The 24,108-nt window shown below is 47.3% G+C and overlaps 2 protein-coding genes across 4 annotated transcripts in view; both read right to left on the reverse strand.

Annotated features, from left to right (window-relative positions):
* elfn2a (extracellular leucine-rich repeat and fibronectin type III domain containing 2a) overlaps nucleotides 1-4,170 on the reverse strand; it is a 108,403-nt gene extending 104,233 nt beyond the window's left edge. For 2 of the 3 annotated variants that reach the window (XM_081706409.1, XM_027029427.3), the window contains exon 1: nucleotides 4,052-4,170. The gene's annotated coding sequence lies outside the window, so the exon portion shown is untranslated. Of the gene's footprint in view, nucleotides 1-3,877 lie in introns of all 3 variants that reach the window. The other variant, XM_081706408.1, reaches the window with a different exon arrangement.
* Nucleotides 4,171-20,254: 16,084 nt separating this feature from the next.
* mfng (MFNG O-fucosylpeptide 3-beta-N-acetylglucosaminyltransferase) overlaps nucleotides 20,255-24,108 on the reverse strand; it is a 9,602-nt gene continuing 5,748 nt past the window's right edge. Inside the window, exons 4-8 of the mRNA XM_027029432.3 lie at nucleotides 23,890-24,043; nucleotides 23,131-23,216; nucleotides 22,329-22,494; nucleotides 21,753-21,838; nucleotides 20,255-21,585 (exon numbers count right to left, since the gene is read on the reverse strand). Coding sequence (XP_026885233.2) covers nucleotides 21,534-21,585; nucleotides 21,753-21,838; nucleotides 22,329-22,494; nucleotides 23,131-23,216; nucleotides 23,890-24,043 — 544 coding nt within the window. The 3' untranslated portion in view covers nucleotides 20,255-21,533. The remainder of the gene's footprint in view (nucleotides 21,586-21,752; nucleotides 21,839-22,328; nucleotides 22,495-23,130; nucleotides 23,217-23,889; nucleotides 24,044-24,108) is intronic.

Here is a 24,108-nt window from a genome sequence, read left to right on the forward strand (position 1 = left end):
GCTTTAAGTTGTTTACCTACTCAGACAGGGGTTCCACATCATTATGTGATCTCTAGAATTACAGCACCTAACAACTTCACTAAAGGCTACTGTGGACTGTGTTTGTTGATCTGGAATCTAGCAACAAGAAAACATCTTAATCTATATATTCAGAGTCAAAGTGGCCACGAGGACGTACAATGACTTCTACTACAGAGAGATGCGATATTGCTCAACAGTGACATACAAGCTTATGCTACCCAATCACGAGCTTCCAAGGGCAGCGTGGATATCGAGGTCTCAGCACACCAAACCGACGCCAAAGATCTAACGGCAACTGCGAGCGACCGCCATCCTGCATCGTCTGCGTGCATTTACAGACACATCAATCAGCCTCCAGCCCACGAACCACACACACAAGCACACACACACACACACACACACACACACACACGCACACTTATACACATATACAGAAATAGTGCAGAGGTGGTTATCAGTGAGTACACACACACACCACACGCACACGCCACTCTGCGGCGACACAAATTTGACAGACTCAAAAGAAAAGCCGCCGCGTCCTGAAGGTGCGCATATTATAACGAGTGTACCGGGTTCTGAGGGACTCCCAGTTCTTCTTCAGCTCCGTTCTTCCGTGAAATTGCATACAGAGGCAACAAGGAGATGACAAATGGTTCCACCTGTTCTCTGGATGGTTAGGACAACAAAACTATTTTCTGTGTAGGGAAATATAATGCTATCCTAGCAACCTGCCTGTAGACCAAGCTACAATGCAACAAAAAAAAAACCTTTATGCAGTTTATGTCTGTATTTTGTTATTTCGACTCAAATTTAGACTGACTTCAATTTAAACAGCCAATCAGAAAACTCCCTCACGACCGACCGTTGACAGTGACCAACTAGAGCCAACAGTGCAGAACACACCGCACTGTGTCGGTCACTGACAGCTTCCAATAGCATGACGCCATCCGATGGCCGGTGGTCAGGTCAGGGTGTCCCTGGCCTAGTGAATATTAAAGATTGCGATATTTAAAATCAAAATTCTTTGCATCACAAGGACAGGAATATGTGAACACTGAAAGAGAACCACAGGCGCTCAGCGGTGAAGAAAAATGGTCCTGAGCAAACACCTGAAACCGCGTAAACCACATAGACACCAAACCCCAATGGTCCAGAATCGATTATGATATTGCTCATATGCCAAAGATGAATGCCATCCATTAAATGTACATGTTTACAGCGTAAAGCTGTGACACCCCGCCAGACGTGTCTGACTACCGAGCGCGGACACGTGTATAACGCCATTACGTGTGTGACAGCGCTTGACTATAACGGGCTCCTTCAACTCAAAATCTGCCGCTCTTTCCTTACAGAGAACTTGTCACCACGGGGTGTTTTGGATTAAATCCGCTCTGTGAAACCCGAACTCCGATTTCCGTGGCAGAAAACGTCCTAGGAAATCGTTGCCCTGCAGACAACGCCGGCTCGCTGTCGCACGCGCAGGCGGAGGAGCTAGAGTCCCCAGCTGTGGAGAGGTCCAGACAGACGGAGACTAAGCCCTCGGCCCCGCCGCGGTGACCTTACCCTCACATCACCTGTTCCTGAGCGGTCGGAGGAAAGCCCGCTGCCCGCTCCATCCCCCTGTCCAGACGCTTTTGCACCTTGCTTCCTTTTAAATCAGAAACGCAAGAGGATGTCAAAACACGTGCGCACAGGAGAGCATGTGCAGCGAGGAAAAGGTGAGGTAAAAAAATGAAAGACAGACAGATTTGTAAAGGAAGGAAAGGGATGGATAGACCGCTGAGCTGGTGCCGGGGACCCTACGCTACAGGAACGATGCTGTGAACCTGGTGAAAGCATTTCAGTGGCGGTGTTGCCAAACACAGCCTGACTGGCAGTAGAGTGGCAGTCATGAATCAACCACCACCTGCAAAACAGAGCGTCCAAAGAAATAAAATCACAGAAAAAAAAGCTGCGAAAATGACTGAAGAACACATTTAAAATGTGTGTTTTTGCAGGAGGGAGGCCATGCAGGTGTGAGGCACTAACATACACAGAGGAATGGTGTTATTTGTTATCTTCTGCTGAGATGCTCGGTTGTGGTACGCAGCCTCAAGCACCAATCAGAGCCAGAGACTCAGAACAGCTGCAGCTGCAGAGAGAAAGGCTGTGTGTGTGTGTGTGCGTGCGTGTGTGCGTGCGTGTGTGTGTGTGTGTGTGTGAGTGTGTGTGTGTGTGAGTGTGTGTGTGCGTGGAATGCATTTGGCTCAATGCTCTCTTGCCTGCTTGACTACCTTTTGTAACACAGAGTGCAGCAGGCCATGCACAAATTCTCACAAACATGCGCGCACACAGACACACACACACACACACACACAAAGTGTTCCGGGTCCTCTGCCCAGCACCATTTAGCCTGCAAGGGTCACTGGACCCTGAGACCCTGAACAATTAAATTATGAATTAATCAATTAATTTGCTGCTTTTAGCTTGTTTTTCTGCCCTCAGAATGTATTGGATGTGAATCAGTATTTCATACCGGCACTGGGAGAACTACGTCACACATATTCACTTGGCTATAATGCCTGCTATACAAAAATAAATCAATCTTAGTTTTAAAAAGCCAAAAACAAACAAATCACAGCGTCTCGAATGAGACAGAATCGTTTTAAACATGAGCCACTTGCAAAAAAAAAAAAATAATAATAATAATAATTTCATTCATCACTGAGGTCCGTCACTCGTCAAGTGATTCCCAGTGATTGCGCGCGCCTTCCTGTCTGATTTGATAAGCCCGTGAGCTGGAGGGCTCACTGACCGCGCGAGTTGTAGTTCTAAGAAGGACGTCATTATGGCCACGCGAGCATTACTGGGTCGCGCGCGCCGCGTGTTATAGAATTAGAGAATAAAGCATGAGCCCCGCGGGCTCGATGCGCTCCAGTCGGCCGGCTCGTGGGGTTGGCCCTCAGATCTAATTCGAGCATGCGGGCCCTTTCCCGTCCTTTCAAGGTGCACCTTTAACCACGCGGGCGTATGAGTCATAGCTGGCACCTGTGGTCCAAAAAGGCCTCCGGTTAATCAAAGCGTTCCAGCCCGCTCGGGGATAATGCGGAGCGACCGGATGGCGCCTCGGGCGCACTTCAACACGGTTTTTAGACCGGAATTGCGTGGCAGCTGTGGTCGCGACCTGTTACGCCTGAGATCTGTTCACGCGATCGTCTCGATCGGCTGCCCTGGTGTAGCCCACACCTTCTCTGTGTGACACGCGTGGCAACAGATGCGCGTTCATATCGCGGTGGGATTCCGCAGCACAGCTGAGCTGATCTCAGCCCGGGCGCGGTAACCGGTTTGGCCCCGAGCAGAATTCCGGCAGAGTCGGTGTCCCTCGTTAAAATGAGATTTTAACGTATTTGTCAGGTTATAAATCAAGCAATGGCGCGCTCCGCCCTGTCTCTCCGTTCCTTCTGTGTGCTGCCGGCTCGTGTTGATCCCGGTGATCAACCGAAAGAGTGACTCCGTTCAGCTCGAGATACAGCTGAACGTCTCCCTATGCTTCTCAGAGAAACTGGCAACAGCATCCGAACGCGCGGCGCCTCGAGCTTCTCATCCCACGCGGGGGTACTTGTCCAAGTCCCTTCTAATCGCCCGGTGAGCGCTCGCGCAGATTTGACAACAAGCTAGCGCCAACCGTGTGCATTACATGAATGTCGACAACTTTACCAAGTAGCGCTCCCGACCTTATATTCACAACAAGCAGTGAAGAAACCCTCTTTTAAAATCAGATTTTGCAACACACATAAATATATTGAACCTCGTGCTGGAGTTCCAACCATCTTTCCACCCGAGCAAAGGAACGCGCAAAAAATGCAAACGCACAAACCCGCTTGGCGCAGGGAAGGCGAACTGCGCCTCCGTATCAGCGCGCAGATCATTGTCCACTCGGAAACCGTGAATCGCGTCTGGTCGCCAGTTTGGGTCGGTAAGACATTTCCACGCCCTCACACCTGGATTGTCTGCCCGACAGAAGCCGTTTAGGAGCAGAATGCAGCGTTACCTCTCACGCCGGCGGGCCACGCACGGTCTGTCGCGTCGCGAGGGTCCGGTTACTATCCCGTGGCACCAGTGCTAAGGACGCAGAGCGAAGAGGAGACGGGACGCGAGAGAGCAGGCGATGGAGAGGAAATGAGAAAGGAGGGTGTGTGTGTGTGTGAGAGAGAGAGAGAGAGAGAGAGAGAGAGAGAGAGAGAGAGAGAGAGAGAGAGAGAGAACTGGGGTTGGAGGGGTGGGGGGTTGGGGGGGGGGGTCGAGAGGCTCTACTGCTTAAGCAAAAATTGCCCCTCCCGAATCGCGATTTCATTCTATTGCAGCCGTGTCGGAGTCACGGGATCCCAGCACGCCTATGTTCTACACGCAAAGCAGTAAACTGCTTCTAAACTTTAGGTTATATTTACCTTTGCTATGGCAGAACAACGTCGAAGCTTCACCCCAAGACACCGACAGGTTTTTGTAATAACGGCAATTAACGTCCAACCTTTGGACGCGCGTCACTCCCCCCTCGGAAGTCGACGCGTTTTCACATCTAGAGCCTCGTGCACATCTGCTTCCAACTCCGGGCACGTAGCAGCCTCTCCTCGTGCGCACACGCTGGCAGGCGGCCCCGCTGAAGCTCTTTACGTCACGTTTGGCACAGCGGCACCGGTACGCAGAGCAGCTTCTGGTGTATCTCTTACCACCGCTTTAACAACCATTTCGAACCGGACCCTGCGAGAACGCTCGGATCTCAGAGCCAAATTGCAGAAATGGTCTGCCGCTCACGGAACATGAATCAGGGGAGGGCGTAACTCCGGCGTCGCGTGCAGAAGCGCGACCCTGGGTCCTACATCAGTGCAGTGCCGTGTGTCCATTCCTCAGCAGAAGGCAGCTTTTAAACCCCTACGCTAAATCTCCCCCGTTGATCACACACCATAAATACTCTACACTAGTCACATCTGCTGAGTAGTAGCCGGAGAGCTTTCTTCCTCGTGTTTTAAAATTGTGTATGCGCGAGTGTATGTATGTGCGTGTGTGAGTACTTGTGTTCAGTACAAACCTCATAGTCTTTGGTTTATCTCTTTGGCCCTTCTCCAACTCTCTCTTACACACACAGACACACACACACACACACACACACACACACACACACACACACACACAGTGTAGGAGCTTGGAGTTAGTGTGGGATGCTGAAGTATCCAGTCAGCAACCTTTCCAAATGTCTCCTCAGGATCAGTGCAAGAGCTGCAGTTTATGCAGCCTTAATGAAGACAGAAGGACACCTTCCGTTCAGCACGAGAGATCAAGGTTCAGGCACAACTAACTGTAGGAAGTAACATCAGAACCACCATGTTTATCCCGATAAACCTTATCTTACCATATCTTACCGTGGCAGTGTTTGATGTGATGTAATGCACAGTAATGGCCTGACACACTGACCTTCATGCTTAAAGGGAGTCAGCATATGTGTACACTGACACACACACACGCACACACACACACGCGCGCACACACACACACACACACACACACACACACACACACACACACACAAACACATAAACGTGTTAACAACAGGTAGTAGTTTAAAAGACACTGGGATCCTGTAAAGCAAATATATTGCCCAAGAGACCTATGGACAGTTTAGTTTAACAGTAATGGTTTCTCTGTTATAGCATTCCTGGACAAATATGTTAACGGGGCAGTAGGCAGATTGGGACCACGCACACCACCATGGAGCCGGAACCACGGACATCTTCTCGGACCGCTCTTTATTATCTAACTAAGGAAGGTTCAGTCCTGGGAAGACAGTGATGTGTTCAAAGTTCTGAACTTTATTGACTATCATACTTAAATGTTTATTTGTGCTACTTAATTTTAAAAGATGACACTGTACTTGAAAGCAACGCAGATTAAGAAATCTGCTAAATTACAGTATTAGTTCAAGGTGTTTCACATGGGAATCGTCATGATTTGGACCCTGTGTGTGTTCCTCGACACTACCATGTATGTTTTGTGTTTCACATAATGTAACGTTAATAGGCCTCCACTAGGAATTGGACTTCAGTCACAGCTGAGATACCCTGTATAATTAATTAAAATAGATTAAAAGAACATCCTCCGCTGCACACCGACACACACACACACACACAGATTCTTCCCCGTCATTCGCTCATCATTCCAGGACTTTGCTGTGTGTTCTAGCTGCTGTGCATAAGCCCGTAACCCTCGCTTCGCCCTCCGTGGTCTCCGTGGGGCCCGAGTATTGCTCTGCTATACTGGCGCAAATATAACCCCGGTAAATATAATCCCCGTTAATACAAATGCAACTGAACGAGAGGCGCCCCCTCCATATTGACCATCCCCGACAGAGGTCAACCTGGGTCAGGGCAGCAGAGGCAAACTCCATCGAGACCCTTGACAGGGGTTTTGTTTGTTGGCGGTAGTTTTTTTCGCACCTCACCAACGCTCTCAGTGTCAGCCGTGGAAAAACTCATCCACTGACTCCCTCTAATTGCCCTAGTTTACATAATCTGGGCTCTAAACCCAATTAAGTCAATCAGGGGTTGTTTTTTTTCCCCATCCACATTCATATAAATTCCGTTAGTTTGGATTTGCAGGGTTACTGGCTCCAGGTGCATCTGAACAGTCATTCTACTGAAAGGTTGGTTAGAAAGACGCGACTATCAGATCCGGTGAACGACACGTAATAATCCTTAGGACGCCTGCTGTTCTGTTTTATATAGTCAGACTTGACAACCGCTGGGGCCAATAACACAAATACAGTACAGAACAGTGCAGCGTCCCTGTCAGCCAGAGTAACTGTAACACTTTCTTTGTGCCGCTGCTTCGTAATTCAGCAAATAGCAGCTACTGGGCCGTTAATGAAATCGCCTGCTGTTCTGAAGATTTTTTCCTCGGTAGCAGCATGTGCGTCTTTGGTTTGCACAGCAATAGTGAGAAAGCTCTAGTGCAACATCACCAGAAGGGCAGATGGACATGACACCAGGCCAGAGTGCAGGGGGCAGAGTTTCCAGAGACTGAGGTGAAGTGGAACAGAGTAGCCCTTCTGCTGGATCTCGCAACACATTCAGGAACAGGTAACCGAACACACAGCCCTCACAGCACACTGAGTAACAGGCTGGTTTTCTGTAACAGTAACAGGTTTTCTGGCCAACAGTTATTGAACTGGGAACTTTTTATCTGATACGTGATACATCTGTTTTAAAATGCAGAAGTACTGGATCTTTTCTGCAACAAAGAGCAGATCTGTCATAAATCCTAATGTATGGGCAAGACCCTCTGAACTCACGGCCTGGTGCCTGGCAATTATTTAGCAAAGAGTGAGCAGGTTATTGGTCATACGAGACAAGTTGTTCCCACAGGCCATAATGAAAAAACAGTGAGCTATAATATATTCAGGTAATCATTGTGAAGTGTGGTGCTGAAATGACAAACAAAAGAGCAGGTGACCTCCGGAAAAACGCACGCTTTTTTCTGACACTTCTAATGATCTTTAACAATGCGCGCAGCCTGCTGAAGGGTGAACCGCTCCCAAACCAGTTCTATAGATTGCCGAATGCGTTTGATAGCCGTTCAGTCACACACACGCAACACGAACACACACACGCAGTCCAAAGCAGTGCCTAAGGAGGTGGAAGGATGATGAATGTCTCCTGACCACATCACTTCTGGCCCACGCTGCTGAACTTGATGAGGTCAAGGTTCACGTGGTCCTGGTAGGTGAGGCTAGGGGACCCTGTTTCAAGCACAGGGTCCAAATTAGCATTTCCTCCTGGTGGACTGAAATTGAAGTTCATGAAAACTGCCCAAAATTGCACCAACCTGAACCCGCACGAGAGCTCTCCTAATGCTGCGTGTGTGTGTGCGGGCTGTAGTCAGAAGAGGGAACAGCCACATCAACAGCCGGCACTGCTGTAGATTAGTCCAGCTTGCTCACAACCACACTGACTGCCCGGCAGAACGCAGTGTGCTAGTGACCAAACCAAACCTCTGAAAAGCAGAAAAGAAACAGCCTCTTTATGGCTGCTCTCTCTCACACACACACACACACACCTACAAAAACATTCTTTGTTTAGATTTGCTTGCACACACACACACACACACACACACACACCTATAAAAGCCATTCTTTGTTTAGATTGGTTTGTGATTTTGCACTATAGCTAGACCTGGGTTTTAATACAGCGGGGCTGTCCGAGGAAGTGCAACATCGCCACCATTTGGGAGCTTGAGAACTGCACTCACCTTCTTCACCACAGATGAATCCTGATAGGTTTCATCCTGAAATAGCATCGCACTGCACCTCAGCACAACACATAAGGGTGTTTACAGTGTACAACCAGAACAAAGTTTCTTCACGTTTAGGTATGAGCACAGATGATTTTAGAGAAACGTTACAAAACATTGTGCCATAAAAGGTTTATTAGTGTAAGAGCGAAAACATTTAAATGCCACCGAGTGCTAATATGATATGAGATCAGATAATTATAGTTGATTGTCCTTGTTATTAATCTGGTATCTATATGTCTGTTCATCTCCATCACAGTCATCGCTGTGACCCCTGACCCACTCTAACTCAGCACTGTATCATGGATTCTAGCGGACCACAGAAGCACCACCCACTTCTCCGAGAACCCCCACCCCCTTCCTTCACAAACTCCTCCCCGTCCGCTTGCCGACGCAAGGGAGGCTCCGCCCTACGCAGACAAACCCTCGCCTCGACCTTTGGCGCAGGTGAGGTCAAACGCAGGGACCTCTCCTTGCTGCGCCGACCAGCCGGGGATCCACCGAACCGAGACCATGAGAACCCGAAACCTGCCAAATCTGCAGCGTCCTTCTGGCTGCGTAATCGGAGTCTGCCTGGGTTTTTTTTTTTTTTTTTTTTGCCAGAGGGGGCAAGTTTTATAGGTGTGTTTTATAGGTGCAGAAATGCCGTCTTTATCCCATCTGTTGGAATGCATAATTCACCAGGCACTCGCGCAGTGGTGGAATGCAAGATGGTTTTGGACTGGTGCGAGGTTTTGCAGGCTGGGCATTTTACACACGTCACAGTAGCTGATGGGCTGAGATCCGTCAAGCCGCCCCACATCCAGTCAACAGGAGCGACGCTGCTGGATTCTGCCTGCTGATGAGGGGTTGCACGGTGTCTAACGTACGATGTACCCAGCAGCGGACAGGATATGCACTCTAACTGCACACCTACAAGGGGTTACTAATAAAGTATGTGGTGAGTGGGAATCTAATTACTGCGTACCACCACGGCTGCACGTCATTGGATCCTTCCTGCAGTTACCCTGCCCCCATCACCTCCATCACCGTTAGAGCCGTGCTGTTTTCACTGGCGGCATGTTGGCACTGACCACCGTGCCTGTCCATCATCGCTGTCCCCTCGTCTCCGTCCGCTCGCTTCCCACCGTCCTGGGCAGTGGGGTCAGAATAAGGTGAGGTAAGGAAGATGATGTCCACAGCATCGTTACAGCTTCCATGATTCCTCACCCCCCCCCAACCTATCCTCATGGGATGGAAACAGGATTGTCCCTCTAGGACCTTCCTGCACCACACACACACACACACACACACACACACACACACACACTCACGTGTGCACAGACATACGTATTCACACACACAGCAGCACAACAGACAAAATACATCACTCGGTGAAGTGGTTCATCAGAGACATGCAGTAGCCAAAGGTCGCTTGCCCAGTGAGAGACAATGCTGTATTCTTCCATGGTACTGTGACCGTGTGAGCGGTTGAGTGAGTGTATCATGTCGTATCAGTGAAGATGTCTGCTGACGTAGGAGAGACGAGATATCCAAGAGATTTGCAGGGCAAATCTATTTAAAATCTCTGGAACTGAATATAAGCAAAACTCCACAGCAGTTTCCATGCCATCTTTAGAAATCCATTTTATTTTATAAATGATTACCAATCTGTTGCCTGCACAAGTGAAAATCGGCACACATTTGCCAGCCTTCTAATCTGTACACCCAGAATTCCAGAAATTCCATTTAAATATTGAATTTAAAAACTCCATAGGATTTATCTATCCATGACAGGTTAGATACAAAACAGCCATGACAGAATCCTATTACAAAACAGCAAAATCAAATAAGGCTCAAATCTAACAGCATTTAGAAACCGGAAAATGGGAAAGCATGCAGCCCGTGGCCCAAAGTGTGTGGAAACTTCTAATTATTGGCCACAATAATCCAGCCACATCCCACTGCTAACAGGTCAATAAAATAAAACATATTCATTCAATATCCATACACAAAAACTAACAGTTTAATGGGTCGTAGTGAACAGCTCGCCAACTTAAAGCATGGCACTGTCCTGTGATACCACCTTTGCCACGTGTAAGTTCTTGAAATATATGCCATGTCAGATCTGCCCCGAGCCAGTCATAAGGGCAATTAGCGTGAAAACAAGCGTCTAGGGGCAATAGCAGCTCAACCGCGAAGCTGGTCGATTCGGCAAACTCAAAGCGGGGCCGTCAAGTGCCGAAGCATGTGAAAATCACCGCTCCTCTGTTGCGTTACTCACAGCTCGGTTCCAAAACTTTGGAAGCAACATGTGTGTCGGGAGCTTCACGAAATGGGTTCCCCTGGCCGAAACAGCTGCACGCAAGCCTGAAAACACCATGCGCAGCTCCAAGAGTCAGCCAGAGTGGTGTAAAGCACGCAACCACTGAACTCTGGGGCAGCAGAACTGTCTTCTCTGGAGTGATGAATAACACTTCACTCTTGAATAGTCTGATGGATGTGTCTGGGTTTGGCAGATGCCAGGAGAACATTTCAAACCTTTAAGACATGGTGAAGTTTGGTGACGGAGAGATAAGGAGATGTTTTTCAGAGTTTGGGCTAAGCTCCTTAGGGTAATGCTATAGCGTATGAAAATATTTTAGACAAATATATCTTTCCAACTCTGTGGCAACGGTTTGGGCAAGGCCATTTCTTGTTCTAGCATGGCTGTGCCCCTAGGCACAAAGCGAGGCCCATTAAGACGTGGTTTACTGAGTTTGTTGTGCAGGAACTCCAGTGGCTTGCACAGACCTCAATCCCACAGAACACCTTTAAGATAAACTGGTTGCACTCCAGGCCTTCCTCAGTGCCGGACTTCACAAATGGTCTTTTGACAGAACGGGCACAAATTCCCATTCTAGAAGAGTTGAAACTGTTAATGCTCCAAATGGGATTTGGGGGGAAGTAACTCCATAGTAATGCCTGTGTCTTTTGAGTAGGAAGTCCAGAAAGCTCATATATGCGTGAGGGTCAGGTGCCCACATATTTTTGACCATGTAATGTATATATGCACACCGAACAGCCACTTTAGCGGATTTTTTCCACATATTTTTGGTGCCACTGTGACACTCAGAAGGTAACAGTTGGTGGTCCGTTTCAGGAATGATCTGTTCCGAAAGCATGGCAGGAGCTGTCTAGACATTTTGTGCATATAACAGTGAAAGCATGTAAAGGCAGGCATTTGCAAAAATAAAAGCGACGCATTGTGAATTTGTGTACGTGACCCCAGATCCTTCAAGACTCAGTTACGGTCAGTCATTCAACTTCAGGCTACAACAGTGATGTCAAGTATGTGTGGATTTCAACATTAGAATTAAATGTAAAAGGTTTGCATTATATATCTACACATATATGCCATTACAAGAGGGGCCCCACACTACGAACCTGAGGCACCACCTTGGCTTTCTGTCTACATCTGCACTCTGTCTCTCTCATCTCCTTTAAACTCCATCACTCTCTCTTTCTCTCCTTCTCTCTCTCTCTTTGGGCCGAGTTACCCTGGGCGTCCATTTCTGAGAAAATGTGATGCCCAGAGTGGTGTTTCTCCAAAACTGGCCAGCACGGGTCTGTTTAACTGGCCGCGACATTGCCACATACGCAGCTGGACTGACCAGGAGTGAAAGAGCTTCCCTTTGGCAGGAAACAGCCATCGGAGACAGAAGGATCAAGAATGAAAAATGGAGTGAGAAGGAGATGGCTGTAAAGAAGAGATGAGACGAGAGGAGACGAGAGGAGACGAGAGGAGAAGAGAGGATACCTTGACTTACACTCATGATAGAGTTTGCAGCAGATGAAATATGTTTTAATTCGTACACTGCTAGAGGGGTAGGTGATAACTCAAAGGGGTGCAATGCCCCCCACCCCCACCCCCAACACATACACTTTGGCTCCCCCGTCACTGGCTATGGCACTCCAGCTAAGTTTCCATGGTAACAGAGCCCAACAGCAAGGCAAGGCGAGCTGCACGTCAAGCTCAGACGCACACAGATGAAGAAACACTGGAAGAGACAGGAGAACTGACATCCAGTCATCCTCTCTCTCTCTCTCTAGCTCTCTCTCTCTCCCTCCCTCTATCCCTCGCTCAATGGAAGAGACAGGAGAACTGACATCCAGTCATCCTCTCTCTCTCTCTCTCTCTCTCTCTCTCTCTCTCCCTCCCTCTATCCCTCGCTCAATGGAAGAGACAGAAGAACTGACATCCACTCATTCACTCATCCACTCATCCTATCTCTCTCTCTCTCTCTCTCTAGCTCTCTCTCTCTCCCTCCCTCTATCCCTCGCTCAATGGAAGAGACAGGAGAACTGACATCCAGTCATCCTCTCTCTCTCTCTCTCTCTCTCTCTCCCTCCCTCTATCCCTCGCTCAATGGAAGAGACAGAAGAACTGACATCCACTCATTCACTCATCCACTCATCCTATCTCTCTCTCTCTCTCTCTCTCTCTCTCTCTCTCTCTCTAACTCTCGCTCACTGGAAGAGACAGGAGAACTGACATCCACTCATTCACTCATCCACTCATCCTCTCTCCCTCTATCTCTCGCTCAATGGAAGAGACAGGAGAACTGACATCTCCACATCCACTCATCCTCTCTCTCTCTCTCTCTCTCTCTCTCTGTCTCTCTCTCTCTCTCTCTCTCTCTCTCTAACTCTCACTCACTGGAAGAGACAGGAGACTTGACATCCACTCATCCACTCATCCTCTCTCTCTCATCAGAAGTGAAACGAAAACTGACATCCACTCATCCTCTCTCTCTCTCTCTCTCTCTCTCTCTCTCTCTCTCTCGCTGTCTTTCCAGCTCCTTATTTAATGTCCAAATGTTTATGTGAGATCCCCTGCAATATGAAAAATGTAAACAAATAAATGTATAAACAGAAACACCCTGAAGGTTATAAGTATGATGCACTGGGGTGGCTACAACTTGTACTGAAATATTATCTACTGAAAACAAGAATGTGGGTGTAATAGGCGAATGTAAGTGAGCTAAACTTCGCCAAACTAGAACCTTTCAGAAGTTGTGCACGACTAAGTTTTGCTACTGAGCAGCTCCCCCCCCCCCAATCCAAAACCTGAAAGTTCCAGTCCAAACCACACATTCTCAAAACATAGTAGAACCACACAGCCTCAGAACCCACCAGAACCACACACCCTCAGAGCCCAGCAGAACGGTGTAGCCTCATAACCCCACAGAAGCACGCAGTGAGGAACCCCTGGGAAGCCGGAGGGAAGCACACGAGCAGATCAGCAGGAACATGCAGATGGCGAACGACACCGAGTGATGAATGTTTAACCGGCGGTCAGGAGGTCCATGATTCAACCGCGGAGTTCAAACCACCGGGAAGCAGGCGGCAAAGACGAAAACGAATCCTAATTCTCAGCAACGAGTTTAATTTAGGGAGGTTCACTCATCATGCTCATAATGTTAAATGACCTAAAGCTTGCCTCATATAATTAAACTGAAGAACACCAGGGCTAGAATGTGCTGGTGATATCCAGTTCAGTTCAGTTCAGCTGTATTGCAACTACGCGTATACCTACAATAAATTGGGCGTGTTGGTAGTAAATATTGACCGTGTCCAACAAAATGTACTGACGCAATATTATTCCGCAGCAGTAAACACGGAAAAAGAGCTAACACCCAAGTACAATCCACAAAACAATGACTGGGCAACAATTAACAGCTGTGAGACAATGAAGACAATAAAGAGAGAGCATGACTGGAGTTCTCAGGCTTAATGTTAGACTGGCACCGGCTCTGTGCTTTCTAAATCAGTGGTCCTGTAAATTAAAACAGAACTAGTTGAGCACAAATGTTCCCCAAGGACTCCATGTGCATTCCTCTGCCTTCCTCTGCTAATGCTGACCATGATTCACGCGCAACCCCACCAGGTATTTCTCATTACATTATAGCAGTGCAGTCGTGTCTCCATCACCTTGGAAACATGTTAAAATGAGGTTAGGTGCACATGCACACAGTCATATTTGTGTGTGTGTGTGTGTGTGTGTGTGTGTGTGTGTGTGTGTGTGTGTGTGTGTGTGTGTGTGTGTGTGTGTGCATGCGTGTGCATTTGTGTGCGCGTTTGTGCGTGTGTGCGTTTGTGCGCGTTTGTGCACGTGTGTGCGCGCGTGAGTGTGTGTGTGTGTGCCCGTGCGTGTGCGTGCGCGTGCGTGTGCATGTGCGTGTGTGTGTGAGCATGTGTGTGTGCGTGTGTACGTGTGTGAGTGTGTGTGTGTTTGTGTGTGTGTGTGTGTGTGTGTGTGTGTGTGTGTGTGTGTGTGTGTGTGTGTGTGTAATCCTGCAGGCTGATCTGCACCATGCTGTTAACCAAGGATCAGTTTGCTCCTCGCTGTCTTTCCAACCAAGTCCAGTAAAGGAGAACTGGGCACGGTGTGCTCTCGGGCAGTGTGGAGCCAGGTGGGGCGGAACTGTAAGGCAGTTTTGCGGCAACCTGGGGCATCTGAGGCGAGTGTGGGGCAGTACGGGGCAGATCAGGGCAGACTGGGGCAGTCGAGAGCAGCTTAGATCAGTGTGGCACACAGGACTATGTGGCACAGTGAGGTGCAGGTCCCAACACCAAGCCAAGGTTTGTTTCAGCACTATAAAGATCCAGCTTTTCAGTTATCAGAAGCCTGTGATCTGCTGGAGGTCAGAAAGCATTTGCGGAGCTTTCCTAAGATGTAGCTGCCTTATCCCACCGAGACAGTTACCACTGGAGTGACGGACGCTGCCCAGGTAGATCCCGTCTCAGAACGGGAATGCTGACCTAGGCTCAGTTCCTTGCAACGCCCACCGAACAACATTCCTTAGAATTTGAAATTTAAAAAATTGTTTTCATTATGAGAAAACTGATACACCCTGACCATTATCCTCAGTTGGAGATACAGTCCTTGAGATTTGGGTCACGTTTAACAAGTGACAGAAATTGTCCTGTGATATATGTCTGTCATGAACATCCTGGGCTGTTAGACTTTTGTTGAAGGCCATTTCCTCTGCCCCTGGTGCTATACTGACGCAAACCCTGCACTCCCTCACTGCTCGGAACCGCGGTATGTCTGCAGACGGTAATTAGGACAAACCGTTCCCAGGAAATGCTGTCTATCTGGGACAGAGCGCCACAAGGCCTGAGTCACAGACCATAATACTCTCCCCATGACGACACTCCGCCCGGCCGACTCGCTGTCATAGCGACGCAGCTGGTGACATCACTCCTGGAACTAATGCTGCCCGGCACCCATTTGGACCCAATTCATATATTAATTTGTTATAGATTATTTTCCTTTATACGTGGTTCATATAAAGAAGCAATAAGGGTCAGGTCACTGTGTCAGGTCATGAGTAACGGCAGATAGCTCTGCATTAGATTGCATATAATGCTGAATTCAAGTCATCTCTATGTTTTGACTTTCAAACTGAGCACATATATGAGTCATTCTGTCACTCATTTCGTCGATCACAAAATTGCTATTCTGATCATCCCAGAATGAAATTTTCACTGAAACGCTTCATTAATGGAAATGACACTAAATGCATCATGCTTCTAGTTTTTATATTCCGATCGGAGCTTCCTGATTGGCCGTTAGTGTCTTTAGGCTGGACCAATCCCGTGTAAACAACTGATCGGTCAGCGACTCTGGGCTTGCTCAACCGTTCCTTTCTTCCACCGGTCATTTCCGTGTTGCAGTGTTACCGTTTGGCCCGTCGCTAACATTAATAACATTAATACTGAAATGCTTAAGCCCTTCCAGTTTTGAAGGGGGTGAGATGTCAGGACCTCTGGTGTCCCTTAGATCTCCCGCGGAGGAGCGTCCAGGGGTTTGTGGTCAAGCTCAACCACTACCCATTCATTCCATGGAGCAGAGGATGTGGCTGGTATGCCCCAAGGACACAGGTCCTTCTGTGCTCTGGAGGATGCCGTCCCAGAGACGCTCCGGCACTTCCTTCGCCGTGTTTCGCTATGTGTCCTCGTTACAACAGATATTCCACTTTAGTCTCTCATATTTGACGGTTATTCGATTTGTGTTACTGTTTCCCTGTCAACATAGATTATTAATCTTACTTACTGTAGATGCTCATTAAGATTGATTCTATTTGTAATGTTAATACAGTTTTCTCCAAGTGTACATACAAACCCAACATAGTGTTCACTTGTTCTTATTTCCTCTTGGTGTTCCAAAAGTGTACATGGCGATCGGTGAGCATCAGAAGGGGATACGTGACTCAGTGTATATTTTGTGTAGTTACGCAAGTCTGCCATTGGCTACTTTAAAACCTACCACATCTGCTTTTTTAGCCCTATAGCATAACATGTCAACAAGTGATCGTCATTGCATCAGTGAGAAGAAGATTCCATTCGATCCCAGCAAAATGACCTATACATGGAATTTTATTCCAAACCATAAGGAAAGAGCTCAGTGGGAAGGGGACTTCAAACTGAACAGGGTTAGAGATCATGTTAGGGTTATAGTATTAACAAGAAAGACACATAGGCAAACAAAGGAACTATCTAATTATGCTGATGTGTCTTCTGCATGACATTCTGAATTAAGTGGTTTACATTTATGGCATTTAGCTGATGCTTTTATCCAAAGTGACTTACAGCTAGGATTGAGTACTACGTGAGAGTTAAGGGCCTTGCTCAGGGGCCCAACAGTGGAAACTTGCCAGTGGGGGGCTTGAACCAACAATCTTCTGATTACAAGTCAAGTACCTCAACCACTGAGCTACCTTAAGAGTGCTGCATAGGGGACTCTGTGGAAGGCAATGTACAGAATTGTTTGGTGTTTCTGGTTTCTTCAGCTAAAGTTTCTTCAGTTAAACTATAGCTATGTCCAAAAAGTGTGCCCTATTTACTGTCCTCTACATGCCTGGATTTCTGGATCACTACATAGAGCATCATTATAGGGAACAGAATTCGTCAGGGTAGTGAACGATTTTGGATGCTATGTTATACGTGTTAGCACAATACTATGGAACAAAGTTGTCGTATCAACAATCTGAACGTGCCAGGCTGCAAGATTAAACTCAACACATTTTCTTAAGGCCCTGAGGTAATGTGAACTATCAAAAACAAATAAATTGCAACATTTTTTAACCTAAAAGCTATTTCAAATCTTTTCAACTATAAATTCAACCTATGTGACTACAGAAAGAAAAACCGAAAGCATTTCTTCAGTTAAACTGCTGCTGTAAAAGGCCTGTGAGGTTTCTGATGTCACCATCTTCAGAGAAGCCGCTCACAAATCTTCAAACCAAACAGTGTGGTGTGTTATGGATATTCCTTGCCCACAAGAGAAGGTCGTTTGAACCTACTTATTTATTGCATTGCATTGTGGGAATGTTCTAGTGCACTGGACATATACAGACACCACCCCTGGTTTTTCAGACGCCATTACAGGATGGCAGGACCTCAAACTAGTGCACTATGATAGTGAATAAAGTAGTTTTGATTTTCAGTTTTCCAACATTGATTTAGACAATTACAGAATTTTATCTGTGATGTTATTTAATGCTATCTAGATTAACAACTTTAATCTTGGCTTTGGTAGTTAACTGGGTAGTAGTTAATTGAGTAATGGTTAATTGTGTAGTAGTTAATTAAGGAGTTTAGGTAAATGTCTGGACTATTTGTCGCTACACCTGATTTCTAGGTAAGCTAACAGAGGAGGATCTCTCTGTCATTTGGAGGCCAGTAATTGCAAGATCCAACAATGCACTGTGGTCTCAGGGTCTAAAGTTAAACTCTAGCTCTGAGCTAAAGTTCTAGGTAGTGGTCAGACGTAAGTCACTAAAACGTTTACCCTGCTTTACAAGTTGTCTGCTGTCTTCTGTTTAATTCGATGGGCTAGATAACAGATGAGAGTTCTATCAGATATCACTGCGCATCATATCACACTAGCGTCAAACCTGCAACACAGCCGTTACCACACAAAAAAAAGTTGTTTGTTTTATTCAAGGTGTATATAACACACCAATAATACACTGAAACAAAACCTAACAAATACTACCATATATATATTTGTGTGTGTGTGTGTGTGTGTGTGTGTGTATATATATAGAGAGAGAGCGAGAGAGAGAGAGCGAGAGAGAGAGAGAGAGAGAGAGAGAGAGAGATATGTATAAATAAAGGTACATATATAATACAAAATGCAAAAATAACATATTGAATTTCTTAATTATTTTAAGTGTCAAGTGCTTTATTGCTTTTTACATTTTTTGTATAAGGATGACATAGTTTAGGTTTGGAAAGAGCTCATTTTGCTTTCTCAGTATGAAACGTCCTTAATATAATAAGCAAAACAATACATCCTGTTTCGGTGCATGCACAAAGATTTCACGGTGACAGCAAACCTACAGTCTGTCCTCTGCTACGAGTAACTGATTATTCCGAGGGTCTATCTGATGAAATGCTACTCTCTGTTGGCGGTCAGTGGTAGCACAGATCTCCCAAGGCGACTTGTGTGTGTGTTTCTTAATGAAATAAGATTTTATTGAAGTAATATCCTTCGTCCATCTGTTTAGAGGGATTCCCTCAGTAATTCACTTTTCGTGCCATCCTGCTGTCTCTCTCTGTCACCGCTTTGAAATGCTCCGTCTCATTCTATGAGATTTCCCTTTCGCTTCCGTTTCGCGTTAATGCTTATTTGTTGGCAGACTTATTCAGGGCTACCTTCAGCACCGGCAGAGTTGTCGAAATAACCGTCATTACTGTACTCTGGGCTATAAGAGATGCTTTATGGCAGTGTGTATTTGTCTCTGAGAGGAATTAAATGGCTTCGTTAATGGCAGGAAAACATGAATATTTCGACATTATGATGTTTGGCCTGTGTGAAATGCTTTTTCATTTATTCATATAAACTACCTTTTATGCATTTATTTAAACATCTAAAAGAATATAAATGTTGCATTTGGTTATTGAGGTTAAGAATAGGTTTAGGTGCAAGTGAAGGCAATATATCATTTAGCTACAGTAACAATCAGCTAGTACATGGAAATGTTCCATAAATATAGTAATACAAGACTGTGTGTGTGTGTGTGTGTGTGAGTGTGTGTGTGTGCGCGTGTGTGTGCGCGCATGTGTGTGTTTGTGTTTGCATGCGCGTGTGTATGTGCGTGTGTGTTTGTGTGTGCCTGCGTGTGTCTGTGCACGTGTGTGTGTGTGCACATGTGTACGTGTGTGTTTGTGTGTGCCTGCGTGTGTCTGTGCGCGTGTGTGTGTGCGCGCATGTGTACGTGTGCGCGTGTGTTTGTGTGTGCATGCGTGTGTGTTTGTGTGTGCATGTGTGTGTGTGTCTGTGCGCGTGTGTGTATGCACGCGTGTGTGTGCGCATGTGTACATGTGCGCGTGTGTGTTTGTGTGCGCGCGCGTGTGTGCACGTACGTTCATATCAGTACACCATCCTCGTCCCTGTACAGCTCTGACCCTGAGCACTCAGTGACCAGCTGCTCTACCAATCAAATGTCAAGCTAAAGAAGAAACTGCACCTCTTCATTGGCTAACCATCATTTCTTAACTGCAGCAGGTGTCTGGTCCCCAGAGGGTTCGTCTTATCTGTGTGTGTTTGAGAGGCACGGTGAATCAGGCGCAGGTCTTAATGAAGCTCCTCCTCTACGGCTGTTTCTGCTAGATTGGACATCCAGTGCACTGCTCTAATAGAAGCCATTTAGGATGAAGAGGAGAGGAAGCTGAAGATGATAAATGTGTCTCCTGCTCTGTTGTTCATTATTCCTGTCTAGCACAGCTAGACAGCTTTCCTCTTCTCTGGCCCTGGGGCGGCAGAGAGCACAGGGCTGGCAGGTGTGTGCGGTTACTCTGCCAAGTGATGTCTGTCCATCTGGCCTTCATCAAGAGGATCAACCCCAACTGGGTGTACTGACCCCACACACACGTGGGCATGCACACACACACACACACACACACACACACACACACACACACACACACACACACACACACACACACACACACACACACACACACACACACACACACACACACACATCCAGCCCGGTTTTAACCTGATCCAGTCTGCAGTTCGTGCTGCTTACATGTGTCCCTCATCCCGCCTCCAGCACAACCCAGGATGGTTAGCCGAAGGCAGAAATTAAGAAGGCAGCTCCTTCACTCTGGCTCATTTACTTTAGTCTATTTCTGTCCCAGAGGCTGCCAGTGTGGTGAATGCCAATGACCCCATTTTATTGAAGTGGGTGATGGCAAAATGGCATGAGTAGCGGGTCATCTCCCTCAGAAATAAGATCATCTCCCTTGGGGGAAGAAAAGGAGGTGGGAGTGATGGGTGGTAATACAGCAGCACATTTATGCAACTGATTTATTGCTTTTGTAAGTCCAGCCACTCATGATGCGAGCTTAAAGACGTTTCATGTTTGCAGAAAACAGGTGAAGTGACTTTGTGCATTATTGGAGCAGCACGCACACAAACGCACAGTCTTGTTGCAGCACTAAAAACTAAAAGGACTTAGCATTCAGCACTCTGACCTGGTCAGGGTTAACAGTCACTACATTAACAGCCTGCTGCACTCTGACGTTGGTCCGTACCACATACCCGTGGCACACAATGAAACACATTTCAGTGTATCTTGACAGAATCTTTAAAAAAAAAAAAAAAAAACTGATATTAAAGTCAATACAATAAAGAGCAATCAAAAAGATTTTATCACTGGCAAATGCAGACTGATGGCCACCAGTCCCAACCTTATCGCCAATTTGCACTGCTAGACAATGCAGACAGCTAGCTACGCCTGGCCCAACCACGGGTCAGCGAAGAAGCATGCCGGTTTCTGATTGGTTGACTAAAACCATAGCAACATACCAGCATTGTTACACTGTTGTTTACACCGCGTGTGCCGTGTGCATGTCTCGCTGCTGCTGTCGCAGTGTTACCGCTCTTCCGCTGGCATCAGCAGCACACTGCAGACGCCAGAACCCTGCGGTAGTCCCTAGGGAGTTCGGAAACTCAGTTCACCTTCAAGTAATCACTTAGCTTTCTCAGCCTGCTCTGGCTTATTGTAACACCGCCTTAGGGAGAAAGCTTACAGGCAAACAGGCATGAATGCAAAGTCCGTGTCATTTACAAGCATAGCAGTGCATAGCTAGCTAGCGTTGCTAGCCACTGATCTCATGATAACTCTCCAGGGTTACGTCTGGGATTCGGGGGGTCACGGGCACCAAGTGGTTACAGGGTACAGGAGGCAGTGAAGCGTTTTAAACCTGGAGAAACGGATGGAAATGTACAAATCAGACGCTTCCCAGGAACATTTTAATACAGACAGCACTGAAGTGCTAAGAACTGCTGAGGAGTGAAAGTGGAACAGGGTTAGAGGAGAGAGAGAGTGTGTGTGTGTGTGTGTGTGTGTGTATAAAAGAGAGAAGGTTACCTAGATGGATCCTCGTCCTTTGTGAACACCCCCTTCAGCTCCACACTGTTCATCTTATTTTCAAATAACCCATAGCTCAGAGTGACCTGCATACACACACACACACACACACACACACACACAATGTAAATGGAAAAGTATAAATATATTTGTATTCAGATTTATGTTGTCACATCTATCCACAGAACAGTACGGTACAAACTGTTGCCTGTGTGTGTGTGTGTGTGTGTGTGTGTAGGCTCTATGTTCTGTGTGTGTATGCTCTATGGTCTGTATACAGACACTCTCACCTGTGTGCGGACGCCCTCACCTGTGTGCGGGCCCTCTCTCACCTTTGTGCGGGTGTCTCTCGTGTATACAGACGCTCTCTCACCTGTGTGCGGGCACTCTCACCTGTGTGCGGGTGTCTCTCGTGTATACAGACGCTCTCTCACCTGTGTGCGGGCGCTCTCACCTGTGTGCGGGTGTCTCTCGTGTATACAGACGCTCTCTCACCTGTGTGCGGGCCCTCTCACCTGTGTGCGGGTGTCTCTCGTGTATACAGACGCTCTCTCACCTGCGTGCGGGCGCTCTCACCTGTGTGCGGGCGTCTCTGGGCGTGAGCAGATTCAGGTTCTCCAGGTGTGAGTGGAACAAGCTGCTCTGTATCATGGAGACACCAAGACGCCGCTCTATGATAAAGCCCATCACACAGTCATCAGGCAGCCGGATTAACGCTGAGGTCTGCTCAAACCTTGGCCCACTACACACATACATATATACACAAACACACACAAACGCACACACACAAAACATACAACTTAAATTTGTGCTACATAGAAAGATTTAAACTGTTGTAGTGCAGAAATAGACGTGCGATTTTAGAATTGGAAGTATGTTGTTATTATTTCCCAGTTCCAGCTGTCTTGATTTTCAACCAGGTTTGATTGATTTTGGCTAGGTTTCCCAAAAGGATCATAACACAAAGTTTAAGATGATTTTAACAAGATTAAGATGATTTCCCCAGGGAAACTGAACCTCCCCCACCTTCACTAGCCAGCCATTCATGAGCTGACCCCAGCACAGCTCTTAACAGCTGTGGGCAGGAGTATAGACCTGGGTGTTAGGCATGGCTTTCTAGCTGAAGGCCCAGTGTCTACAGGTTTGTCTTCCAACCCTGCAGAGAAACCCCAGATTTCACTAACAACGATCCTTCCTTGGTTAACCAGGCGGAGTTATTAGCAATAGAGCTCTACAGAGTTGCAGCAAGAGGCCTGCGAACACGACACCCCCTGCTGAGCAGCTCTGGTATTGCAGTTCACCGATAAACTGATGCAGTTGATGCAGCTGATGCAGTAAGCGCACTGCCACGCTGCCCCGTGTGGCGCGGAGACCTCACCTCGCCCATGGCGCCATCTTCTCTGCCAGCCTCCTGTTTATGCAAAAACCTGCTCCACCAGTGGCGAACCAGAACTCCACCTCCCTCTGCAAGACGACACACCGATCCACTGAAGCAAACAGCATTAAATTATACGCACACACACACATCCAATGAGAACTGAACATATGAATGTTGAAAGCATACAGATGCTGAGGAAACAAAGTGGGGCCGCTGACAGAAGAGGCTCCTCCTCCCCGTCACCTGCACTCCACTGCGGGCTTCTGACCCCAGCCCCGCCCCCCCCGGCCCTGACTCCGCCCCCTCCCTTCCCCTGGACTTCTCTCCCCAAGACAGAGACCTGCGAGGGTCTGAGAGGGTCTTTATTTATTATACTGCTGCCTTTGGGACCCCGAGAGGCAAACACAGGGCGGAGAGTTTAATTTAACGTCCAGGCTCTTCATGAAGAGCTCACACACACACACACACACACACACACACATGCGTGTGTCCCAAGAGAAAAAGACGAGGCCAAAGCAGTCACTGCTGATGACTGAAAGGATGTGGAAGTGTGTGTGTGTGTGTGGGTGTGTGTGTGTGTGTGTTTGTGTGTGTGTGGGTGTGTGTGTGCAAAAGGTTTGGTAAACCAGAGTTAAAAATGGATTGGATTGATTTCATTCTCTGGGTCTGATCATTTGTTTTTCTTCTGCTACAAATAGAGGTGGGGAGGGATGAGAGAACGAAGAAAAAGGGACAACCGGTGCATTGTGGGATGCTCACCGTCTTGTTTCCCTTTAGCAGCTCCTGGGCTTTCATTGGTCGGTCCAGGCTGGGTTTGCCCACGTAGATGTCACTGTCCAATGGAAACGCGGCGAGAAAAGACAGCAGCACATCGGGGTTCACGTAGTTGTCGTCATCGACGTGACACAGCCAACTGCATTACGGACAGGGCACCAACACGCACATCAGCCCAAGCCTAGCAAAACCCCAAACCTGTGA

Source organism: Electrophorus electricus, chromosome 23 (genome assembly GCF_041902795.1).
Source record: "Electrophorus electricus isolate QZ-2024a chromosome 23, ASM4190279v1, whole genome shotgun sequence".
Lineage (NCBI taxonomy): Eukaryota > Metazoa > Chordata > Actinopteri > Gymnotiformes > Gymnotidae > Electrophorus > Electrophorus electricus.